The 12,485-nt window shown below is 39.8% G+C and overlaps 1 protein-coding gene across 7 annotated transcripts in view; it reads left to right on the top strand.

The window, feature by feature from the left end:
* Window positions 1–12,485, top strand: part of PLD1 (phospholipase D1) — a 208,849-nt gene that overhangs the window by 161,812 nt on the left and 34,552 nt on the right. For all 7 annotated transcript variants that reach the window (XM_025914090.2, XM_086674719.1, XM_086674720.1 and 4 more), the window contains 2 exons: window positions 4,558–4,671; window positions 6,940–6,989. In XM_025914090.2, the coding sequence (XP_025769875.1) occupies window positions 4,558–4,671; window positions 6,940–6,989 (164 nt within the window). The remainder of the gene's footprint in view (window positions 1–4,557; window positions 4,672–6,939; window positions 6,990–12,485) is intronic.

Here is a 12,485-nt window from a genome sequence, read left to right as displayed (position 1 = left end):
TGTTGATGTGTCTTGGGCCCATTCTGGAGCCTGTTGACTGTGACATAGGGGCCTCCACCTTCTCCTTTCAGATCTGCCTTTCCTCTGCTCCTCTGTTGCTGCCACATCATGTGAGCTGGTGGACCTTTCTCTGGGATTCTCTGAGAAGCAAGATTATATTTCACACTCAGATCCTCATGGCTCCTCTATCCTGCTGACAGGTGATGAGGTATATCCAGTTCTCCCTGGAATTCTGCTTAAGGGTGAAGGGCAGGATACCATCACTCTTATTTCTGTATACTCTTGGCTGAGCTCAAAGGATCTCTACCTGGTCAATAGAAGTCGATATCTTGTGTCCTGTTTCCTTTGTGAGAGTGCCATCCTGGGGACAGTATCTGCTTCATATCTGTAGTTACAGGGTGGGGGAAAGGTAATGCATTTAAGGGACAAGTTATTTCCTATTTCATGGTATCAGCCTGCACATCTGTAATTGTCTTGTAATTGTAACTTTGCATTCGGGCCATTTTAACAGAGTACCGGAAGTATTTTGCTATTAAGTCATGATGGTGGTCATTTTTAGTGGTTGCAAAATGTTCACTCTTTGAGTGGCTATAACATAATTTAGTTAACTACCCCCCATTATTGGACATTGATTTCCAATTTTCAGATATACATAGCACTGCTATAAGAGTTTATGAGTTTTGAAAGAAAACTTATTTTAACCAAAAGCCCAAGAATACAATTTTATAAAATTGTTCTGAACTGCAGTGGATGAAATGATTGCTTCATATATGATGGCTTGGAGCCCATTAGCTCTTACCTTGTTTTTAAGATCACAAGTAATTCTGCCCATTAGGGGCTCAGGTTCTTGCCCTAACCTGATGCCTATCCTTTGCACCACCCCAACTTTATGAGGATGCAGTGTTTCCCTGGCAGCTGAGAACTATTGTCTTCTGGGGATTGGATCCAGGAAGGAGAGTGGACATAATATCGAGTAGAATTTTCTCTTCATTGGCTTAAACTTAGCCACGATTTTATGGTTTGAAATTCAAGAGCCCCTTTTTTTCTACAACAGTGAAAATCTAAGTCATTTCTCCTAACTTGCTGAACACAGTTTAAAAATTTCATCATTCAGGAAATTGAAGAACTACTGCATTGGAAAAAGGCAAAGACCCAGATAGAGAGCTAACAGAGTCCTAAGAACAAGAAAATGTGAACCTTCTGATTCTCACAAACTAAATTGGCAAGGATATTTTATCTGAAGATCAAGAGTTTTATAGGACATTTGTCAGTATCCTACTGAAATCTCTAATTGATATGGGTATGATATGAGATCTCCATTTTGAGGTCATCTCAAAATAATAAATAATCTCAAAATAATAAAACACAATGATAAAAGGGAACCATGTTTACAAACAGAGTCACAAACCCATGATGTTCAAGACCAGCAATCCCACTCCTAAGTGATATTCATGTTTCACAAGTGTGAAAAATGATTTATGGGGGTCAGAAGACATAGCAAAATAGGTACTTTGAAATAATAAAAAAAATTGGAAACAATTTAAATGCCCACCAATAGAGAGCTGCTTTAAATATTATGGAAAAGATGTACGGGGAATACTGTATCACTATAATTAAAAAACGGACAAACCTCTATGTACAGATATATAAATAAAAATAACATTCATAAAAGTGTTTATAGGGGCGCCTGGGTGGCGCAGTCGGTTAAGTGTCCGACTTCAGCCAGGTCACGATCTCGCAGTCCCGGAGTTCGAGCCCCGCGTCAGGCTCTGGGCTGATGGCTCAGAGCCTGGAGCCCGTTTCCGATTCTGTGTCTCCCTCTCTCTCTGCTCCTCCCCCGTTCATGCTCTGTCTCTCTCTGTCCCCAAAATAAATAAACGTTGAAAAAAAAAAATTAAAAAAAAAAAAAAGTGTTTATAGTAGTCTAGCATTTGAATAGAAGAAAAATATGTATACTTGCTTATAAATTCATAGACTATTTCTGAAAGAACATGGAAGGTAGTAGGAGTTGCCCTCAGGGAGGAGAAACAGCACCTGGGGACAATGGAGAGAAAGAGAATTTTTTTTCCATCATACAATCTTCTACCTCTTCTATTTTGTACTATGAGCATGTATTACCCAGTGGAAATATCATTTATTTGATGATTCCTCAAAAAGTTAAGCATAAAATAACCACATGACTAGGCAAGGCAATGCCATTCCTGGGGATATTTCAGAAGAACTAAAAACAGGGACTGAGATCTATATACCTGTGTTCACTGCAACATGATTCACAATAGCCTAAAGGTGGAAACAACCCCGGTGCCCATCAACAGATGCCTGGATAAACAAAATGTGCATTGCATATCCAATGCAAGATTATTCAGTCACAAGAAGGAAGGAAATTCTGACAATCTTGAGGATCTTATGCTAAGTGAAATAACTCATACATGAAAGGACAAATATTGTATGATTCCCCCTAGAGGAAACATCTAAAATGGCAAATTCATAGAGACAGAAAGTAGGTTGGAGGTTATCAGGGCTTTTCAGGGAGGGAAAATGTGGGAGTTATTGCTTAACAATCACAGTTTCTGTTTAGAATCATGACAAAGTTTCAGAAATAGAATCGTGATGGTTGCACAACATGTGACAGTCATTACTATCATTGTATGGTATACTTAAAAATGGTTAAAATGGCTAATTTTGTGTTATATATATTTAGCATGATAAAAATTCACATAACATGTAATTTAAAGAGAAACTTATTGTAAGTTTCGCAGCTTGATCTCTTCTGTACCCGAGGCTTCCCAGAAACAAACATTCTTCCAACCCGACCCTGGTCTCCCAAAGCATAGAGTACTGAGTGCATAACATGTGCAGGGATCTTCTGTGGGGCACTGCCCCAAATAGAAAGATATGTGGACGTACATCTTGTGTTTCAAAAGAGCTTATCACATAGCCTAGGCGGCAGATCCGTGTGTCACTATCGTGTAAAGCAAAAAGGCTGAATAGACAAAAGCCGAATAGACATCTGTGCCGTGTGCCTTCGGAGTCCAGAGGCAGGAGCAAACCAGCTTTGACTGGAAGATTCAGGATGACTTGACCAAGGAAAGTGCCTTTTAGCTGCCTTGGAGGGAGAAGTGGGCTTCTGTGGGCAGAAAGGGTATTCCTGACTCAGAAAGCAGATGAGCCAACCTTTCTTAGTAGGGAGGTGCACCTCTGAGCAAAGGGCAGTGGTCTGGCACTGGACAATGGGTCTGTGAGGATCCAATGGAAGGCGACTCTGGAAAGGCAGTTGAGGCCAGATAGTGTCAGTTTTTAACTGTCTGGTTTAACTCATTTGGACTTTTAAATGCTGGTGATGGGGGAAATGGCTTAGGTACGTTTTCTGTTCTTTCCCACTATCTCATTTACCATTTAAGGCTGTGAGCCTCTTACCCTTATCAGGCAGAGAGCTTGAGGAGTTTACATTCTTGAAAATTCATTTTTTCCAACTCAAACTATGTTTGCCATCTAGTGATTAATCCGTGCCATTGCAACAACCTACTTGTGATGCCTTGGTCTTCAGCGCTGCGGTTAAGCTCAGGGGCCCACAGACTCCATTGTGTTGGCTATCACTTCTGCCCTGAACTTCACCTTCCACGAGCCCTGATACATACATTGGTGTTTGGAGACATTGTAATGACATCCGACCCCTCAAAGAGTAGTAGTAATACTCACATGAAAGAAAAATGTAGTTGTTTTCAAGAAAATGAACCTAGTATTAAGAGAAGTTTAAATAGCAGCACCTTTGTGTGAATATGGATGTCTCAGATCTCTGGACAAGATTTTTCAACCACAACAGATACCACAATCATTTCCAGCTTCCACTTCTTCCTCTGTATCCCATAAATGGAGGCAAAGACTTTAACAGCTTTGCCTCCAAATAGTGATACCTGTTTGAACATGATTCTCCAAATTTTGTACTTTCTGAATGGAGTCTAAGTAAGTAGCCCCACTCCCTTCTTTTATTGTTACATTATGGAGTAGCAAAGGCTACTCAAAGACTATTCTTTCAAAGGCTGGCCTCAATCAGTTGGAACAGTCGGCCAAGAAATGATGCATTATATATGCAGAGGATTTAAAATCATCAGTCACTCAGGATCCTTGAAGGGCGCAGGATAACATTTTGCAGCAGAACCAGTTTTCAGAGCTGAATCAGAGTTTCTAAGCAATGATGACACGACTTGTCATACATAAAATTATTACGATGATGTCTTTTTCAAAACTTTGTTGCAAGCCCCACCCCACCTTCCGTGGGTCCACGCATGGGTTGCTTTCAGTGGATTTTGTCCTAGGAAAAATTATGCTGTAGAAAGAGTAGACTTCCCACTCTACTGCCAAGTTCAGCTGGTTTTTTTAGGTTGTTATGAATTGTTACCTGGATAACAGCTTCTGGCCTCCAATCCAATGGCACCTTCCAAGCCCCGAAATGTGATAATATGTATTGTAGGAAGCCATTAGCTCAATCTCTAAAACCATGTGAACTGCCTACCTATATCATTTTTTGGTGAATCGCTCTGCATCTGACTTTTGTAGGGAAAACCAGAGATACCGGGTGTATGTTGTGATACCGCTGCTGCCAGGATTTGAAGGAGACATTTCAACGGGTGGAGGAAATGCTCTGCAGGCAATAATGCACTTCAACTACAGGTGCCAAAGTTCTAAAGTCGTCTGTTTTCAGCTTTCTATCAGTCACGCGTGTAAGCTGGTGAAAGGAATGGAAATATTTCCCCACATCTATTCAGGGAGTGTTGAACAGATGAACACTTTATTTTACTTTTGAATCTTGGCCTGTTTACTAGTTGATAAAATTCAAATAGAGCCTGAAATCATAAATGGCAGGCCTGGGACACATGGCGAATATAAAAAGAACTAAAATATAAAGCTGTCTTTTATACTCATTGCCTATACACAAGACATACATATACATAGATCTTATAAATGGAGACAAAGACTTATATATATATATATATATATATATATATATATATATATATATGTATTATATATGTATTATATATATGTATAGGCATATGTATAATATTGATTTAAAAATTATCTTTAAGCCACCAGAGAGTTATTGAGCTTTCCATATTATTTGAAGAAAAAAATTAAATTTCCATGTGTTTGTTTATGGTTCTTTAGGTAGCAAGTTTTTTCACCAAGCTTGGGAATGGTAGACTTTGACAGAAAATGAAGTATGAAGGTTCTTTCCTATCTTCTGGAATTTTAATTCTATTTTCTCTATCACATCTTTGTTAAACTTTTAAGGAAAGTATTAAATCCTATTCTCAATATTCTAAAAAGCAGAATTGCCATATTCACTTGAAAAAGACCCGTGAAGCTTCAGACTTGGCCAGTAGAGCGATATGAAGAGGGTTAAGAGGTATGTCTGGTGAGCAGACAGAGAGGTAGTGTAGAAAGTGATGGGAAGGCACCCCTAACATTCTCTCTTGGTCACGTAGCTGGAAAAGAGAATGGGAGTGAAGAGGTAAGTGAACAGGCCTGGGCATGAGTCCCAGAGCCCAGTTACAAGCTCTGGGACCTAAGATACAAAAGAACCCTGCTGAGCATCACAGTTGTATTAAGTCAAAGCAAGGACGGGAACCTGGATGTTTTCTTTTAATATCCCTTGTTTTTCAGAACCACCTGTAATTTCCCACCTTTCTGATCAAACCCTATTGTGAGGGAGGAGACAATGAGGCCTGGCTCAAAACCCCCAGTATGTAAAGCAGATAAGGTCTCAGGAGCTTGGTCAAATTAGGGGGAGGGGCTTACATGCCTTCCTGCTGCCCTCCCCCATAATACCCCCTGCAGGATCCGAGGGTCCTCTAGGCACAATTGTGGTCACCACTGTGGTGATTTTTTTTAATCCTCTTGTTTCTTACTGACTGAGTTATTTCTATCAACCAGGATTTCAAGTAAAGATTTTTTTTTTTTGTTTCTTCTGGGGTAATTTTGCCTGGTTACAGTAAGAGAGAACTTTAACTATGCTTTGGGATATACACTTTGATTGAAGATTTGCCCATTTCTAATATTACCTGATTTATAACATGACAAACAAAGCTTTTCAAGTATTTAAGGCAATGACATAATGTTTAATTGGATTTTATCCACTTCATTTGCCATTCTAATATTATTTTTGGAATATTGTCAGTTGTAATTATCTTCTATGACTTTTCCTGGGTTTGAACCAGCTGAATGAAATAACATGCTTGGCTTTTGTTCAGCAGCTAAAATTCTAACCTTTTATTATGCAAAAACATCTCTATTTGCTGGCATCATCTTTAAGAATATCAGTATTTCCCAGGGATGACTATATTTTTAATTACTTCTACAGAACAAGCAGATGGAGCATAGAATTTTTTGTTTTGTCAGTCTTTATAATTCATTGACCATTATCAGAGTTGTGAAAAACAAAGTCATTAGCGGAGTCAGTTATCTGCAACTATATTTTTCACTTTCAAGGCGTTTGCCGACTTTGCAGAGACAGCCAAGGTGTATAGTTTCTTTAACTCAGAAATTATTCTGCTAAGTGTTTGCCCTTTTTACCTCTGAAAGTAACGTGAGTCTGTAAGTGTTCTCATCTATTGAGTTATTCTAAATTTATCTGAACTGTCACCAAATTTTCTAAGAGAGAAAGTTCATTCATAGCCCATCTTTTGAAAATAGAATCTCTTTCTGAAATCTAATGTCAGTTTTATACCTTTTCCATTTACTTGCCTCAAAACAACCTGTCCCAGCAGTACCATTACAAAAGTGATATCCAGGTGGTTTTTTAGCTTCCTAAAAGTCCATGTAGCATCTTCTCTTAAAAGCACTCGTTCTGTTTTTGAGGACTATACTTCACAGATACTGCAGTTGGGATTGGTTCCTTTGAAACCTCTGTAATTATTTCTTTCCTTTCCATGTGTTCAGAACCATGTGCAGAGGAGAAAATTCCATCCTTGGGCAGTTAAAAGCAAAGCGTAAGTAACAGCTTTTATTTTCCTCCACAGTTGTCTTTGGTGACACTATCCATAATCATTGTGAAACTCTCTTCACAAGAGGTAGCCCACAAACGTTTAACTGAGATCAATCACTTATTCTCGTTAAATTGTCCAAAGCAATGTTCAAATGAGGACATCACAACTTCAGATGCATAGATAATGAAAAATAAGAGCATTTTCATTATTTACTTTTATTTCTTTATAATAGTTATTTTGATAATAAGTGGGATTTATAAGGCACTTCACAAGGACCCTTCATGTATCTTCTACGATCCTTCACCACAATCCTGGGAAGGAAGCTGGACAAGTGTCATTTCTGCTTTAAAGCTAAGGACACAGATGCTGCAAGGTCAACAGGTATTTATGCGGCCTCTTGTTATACAGAGGTCCCCAGGTTGTCACAACACTGTCTTATATTTAGGGAAGAAAACCAATTCTATTTATTTTATTTTGCCACCATACACTGACTAAACCTTTGAAGGTATTGTATTAGAGGCAAATGAATAAGAAAAAAAGCTCACAGTAATACCTTTCACTTGTACAGTTCTTCACATTTTCAAAGGCACTTTCTCAGATATTTTATTTTATTTTATTTTATTTTGAGTGAGAGAAAGAGAAAGCGAGCAGGGGATGGGCAGAGGGAGAGGAAGAGAGAGAGAATCTTAGGGAGGTTCCATGCCCAGCGTGGAGCCCGATGTGGGGCTCCATCTCACTACCATGAGATCATGATCTGAGCTGAAATCAAGAGTCTGATGTTTAACCAACTGAGTCACCCAGGCACCTAGATATCTTCTTACTCGACCCTTCTTTAAACTCCCACCTACCACATATTGTAACTGTGGGTTTACTTGTCTATTTGTCCTGATGCTATGTTTAGCACATAGTAGGTCCTCGATAGTCTTCTATATCTTGTACAGTAGGTACAGGAAGTCCCACAAAAGTTAAGCTAGAGTCAGAACCCAAATTGTCTGACTTCCAGTTCAGATGGGATACAGATTGTGAAAACTTGGAGGGCCACATTAAAAAGAACTAGATTTTGGGGCGCCTGGGTGGCGCAGTCGGTTAAGCGTCCGACTTCAGCCAGGTCACGATCTCGCGGTCCGGGAGTTCGAGTCCTGCGTCAGGCTCTGGGCTGATGGCTCGGAGCCTGGAGCCTGTTTCCGATTCTGTGTCTCCCCCTCTCTCTGCCCCTCCCCCGTTCATGCTCTGTCTCTGTCCCAAAAATAAATAAACGTTGGAAAAAAAAAATTAAAAAAAAAAAAAAAGAACTAGATTTTATCCTGAAGAAGACAAGGTTGGTGGAAGCCTCTGCTTCCTGGAGTGAAACTATCAAGGTGGTGTTTTTATGGAAAGATTCACTTACTGTTGGTAAGCAAAGTAGAGAGAGACTGGTGGCAGGCATAAGATAATGGCACACTGACAAAGGAAAGAAAGGTTATGTATGAGTACAGCTGGGAAAGAAGACTTGAGGGGATGTGGGAGTAGGAAAGTGAAAGGAGTATCAGATAATCCTGAGAGTTTCCACCAGCTGACCTGGAGAATGGAGCTGCCACAGGGAGGTCTGCAAAAGTCATGAGGAGAAGTCACAATTATATGAGGCCTTGTGTTATGGCCTTCACATATGCTATAAACCTCAACTGAGGTTTTTGAAGGTTTTATTTACATTGGTAACCTCCTAAATGGAGTGCACTGGGTGATGTACCAGAATGTGGGGAGAAAATATTAGTCTTTCCATGTATGTATATTTTTCACTTAAAAATAAAGAATTGGAACATGAGCAGGAATGGCATAGTAAGGATCTCCAAAAATCCACTCCTTCAAAAAATCAACAAAAATACAGACAGAAATTGTTAAAATGAACTTTTCTTGAGAGAGAGAGAGAGAGAGAATGAGAATGAGGGAGAGTACAAGTGGGCAGAGAGAGAGAGAATCCCAAGCAGGCTCTGTGCTCAGCACAGAGCCCTACACAGGGCTCTATCCCGTGACCCTGGGATCATGACCCAAGCCAAAATCAAGATTCAAATGGTCAACTAACTGAGCCACCCAGGCACACCAAAATAAACTTTTTTAGAACTCTAGAAATTAACCAAAGTCTTATAACAATATGAGGAGTTTTTATTCAAGAAAAACAACACAATCTTGGTAAAAGCAGCAAGATTTGTAGCCGTTTAATTTGCTATGTACCCATCATCCTCTTCTCAGTTCCACAGTAGCCTTGAACATCAACTCCTCATCACTGTGAAAACTAGCAGCCTATCAGCCCCCAGAGGGAGGCATGGGTTTGAAGCTCCCATCCTCTGACAGTTCTCAGAAAATTGTCATAATTTGACCTATCTGACAGTTTAAAAGACTTTAAAACACCTAGTTTAATATTTGAATATTCTTTGAATATTCAAAGAACTAAAGGAAATAATATCCAAAGAACTAAAGAGAACTATAAAAACTGTATCTCCCCAAATAGAGAATATTTTCTTAAAAATAGAACTTTTTTATTAGAAAGTTTCCATAAAAGTTCTTAAAAAAACAGAAATAAATTCTGGAGTTGAAAAGTATAATAACCAAAATGAAATATATGTTAGAGAGGCTCAGTAGCAGATTGGAATAGGCAGAAAAATCAACAAACTTGAAGACAGATCAATTGAAATTATATAGCCGGAGGAACAGGAAGGAGAAAGAATAAAGACAAATGAACAGAACCTTGGAGACCTGTGAAATGCTATCAGACATACCAACATACACATAATGGGAGTCCCAAAAGAAGAGGAGAGAAAAGTGTAGGTAGAATATTTAAAGAAATAACGACTGAAAACTTCCTAAATGTAATGGGAAATATGAATCTACACATCAAAGCTCAACAAAATCCAACAAGGATAAAATGTTTCATACCAAAACACATCATAATCAAACTATCCAAAGATGAAGACAAAAAGAGAATCTTGAAAGCAGCAAGAGAGAAGCAAATCATCAAATACAAGGCATCCTCTATAAGATTAATAGGCAATTTATCATCAGAAACCGTGGTGTTCTGAATGCACTGTGATGACATATTCAACATACTGAAAGAAAAGACTATCAACCAAGAATTCTGTGTCCAGCAAAACATCCTTCAAAATGAAGGAGAGGTGGAAGTTAAGATGGCAGAGAAGTAGGGAGACACTGGGATTTCCTGGTCCTTCAAACACAGCTGTATTGAGGTCAGATTGCTTGGAACACCCAGGGAATTGATCTGCAGAGTGGTGGAAGGATCTCCACAATTGGAGGAAGACAGCCTGGCAAGTGTGAGGAGTGTGGATGTGAATTGGGGGAGAGATAAACACTAGTACCATGAAAGGGAGGGAACCCTTTCTGTGGACAGATGAAAGGGAGATTGAGAGGTGTTGAGAGAGTGTGGCATCGAGTTAGCATAAAAGGAAAACCTCTCTGGACCACTGACTAAGGAGTGAGAAGTACTGAGTGTCCCAGTGGTTTTTTTCCAAACAGCTCTTGGAACTCAGATTCTGAGGTTTTGGAAGTATATGACTTTCTCTGGAGTGGAACTTTGGCAAGTGCTGCTGGGGAGGAGGGACATGGCCCCTGAGTGCATAGCATGGTGTAGTGATCTCCAGGGTGCACTGGGAGAGAACAGTCCCCTTCCTGGAGTACTTTTGGAAGAGGGTTTATTGCCTCCCCAAAGACAAAAGACCCTGCAGGTGCTAGCCAAAGGCCTTTCATCAGCAGGATGGAGAAGCTCTACTCCAGAGGAGGGGAATGGATCTATGCTGTGCTGCATCCTTTAAGACTTTGGGTTTTGAGTCCCAGCCACATGCCAAAGAAAAAATGCAGGAAAGTTGTGGTGCAGGGTGAGCTGACCATCCTCACTATTTTGTGAGGGCTGCCTGAAGAGTGGGGGTTGAGATCTCTGATCTGGGGATCAGAAATTGGAGTGGTACCATTTTCTCCCCAACACCAACATGGTGGAACCTCAGAGAGCAACATAGCAGTCCCCAGTGGAGGGGGGACACACTTAGACCAAACCCTGCCCCTCTGTGCCTAGCAACTGCTTGTTTACTGGGGCAAGAGTGACTCTGAGCCAATGCAGCTGACCTCCCCCCAGACCAGCACAGCCACCATCCTCAGGCACCAACAGACAACTCTTTTTCTTTCTTTACTCTTTTTTTTTTCATCCTCCTTCTTTTTTTCTTTTTGAATCAAGCTATAGTTTCTTACTTGTTTTTTGTCATTTACTTTTCTCTCTCCCTCTCTCTCTTTTTTTTTTTTGAAATCAGCCTTTTTATTCTTTTCTTTTTCCTTCTTTTTTCTTCTGCTTTTTTTGTTTGTTTCTTTTTCTTTGGAATCAGCCTTATAGTTTTTTGACTTTATTTTTTTTCTTTTCTAGTTTTATGGGATTCCTTTCCTTTCCTTTCCTTTCCTTTCCTTTCCTTTCCTTTCCTTTCCTTTCCTTTCCTTCCCTTCCCTTCCCTTCCCTTCCCTTCCCTTCCCTTCCCTTCCCTTCCCTTCCCTTCCCTTCCTTTCCCTTCCCTTCCCTTCCCTTCCCTTCCCTTTCCTTTCCTTTCCTCTTCTCTTTTTATGGGATCAAGCTCCCCCCCACACACACACACCCTTTCCCCCCCCCCAGGGTTACATCAATAAACAAATAAAAGCACACCTAGTTAAAGGTCCAAACACTCAACCACTGCCAAGTAAGGAGGAACTCTGTAGAGGACTAACCAGTGAGATAGAGCAGCCAAAACGCAACAACAGAGGGCACAAAGAATACACCAGAAATGCTTTCTGAAGTGCCAGGCCCTGGACAGTGTATGACCCCTTAATATAGCAGTACTCTCAGGTGCGGGAAACATAACAAGCTTTTAAAACATGCAAAAGACAGAAATGTAGCCAAAGTGATAAGATGGAGGAATTCTCCCCAAAAGAAGGGTCAAGAAGAAATCACAGCCAGGGACTTGCTCAAAACAGATGTAAACAATATATCTGAACAAGAATTAGAACAACACTCATAAGACTACTAGCTGGCCTTTAAAAAAGCATAAAAGACACCAGAGAAACCCTTGCTGCAGAGATGAAAGATTTAAGAACTCATCAGTACAAACTTTAAAAATGCCATAACTGAGATGCAAAATAAACTAGATACAGTAACAGAAGGATTGAAGAAACAGAGGAGAAGAATAAGTGAAATAGAAGATAAAATTATGGAAGATAATGAAGTTGAAAAAAATAGGAAATGGAAATTACTAGTCACAAGGGGAGACTTAGAAAAGTAAGTGATTCCATGAAATGAAACAATATCCATATCATAGGAGTTCCAGAAGAAGAAGAGCAAGAAAAAGGGGCAGCTGGTTTATTTGAAAAAATTATAACTAAGAACTTCCTTAATCTGGAGAAGGAAACGGGCATCCACGTCCAAGAGGCACAGAGAACTCCCTTCAAAATCAACAAAAACAGGTCAACACCACAACATATCATGGTGAAACTGGCAAA

This window comes from Puma concolor, chromosome C2, assembly GCF_028749965.1.
Source record: "Puma concolor isolate L17-30 chromosome C2, mPumCon1.1.hap2, whole genome shotgun sequence".
NCBI lineage: Eukaryota > Metazoa > Chordata > Mammalia > Carnivora > Felidae > Puma > Puma concolor.
Note: the sequence above shows the minus strand (reverse complement) of the source record. Positions and strands in the feature narration are given on the sequence as shown.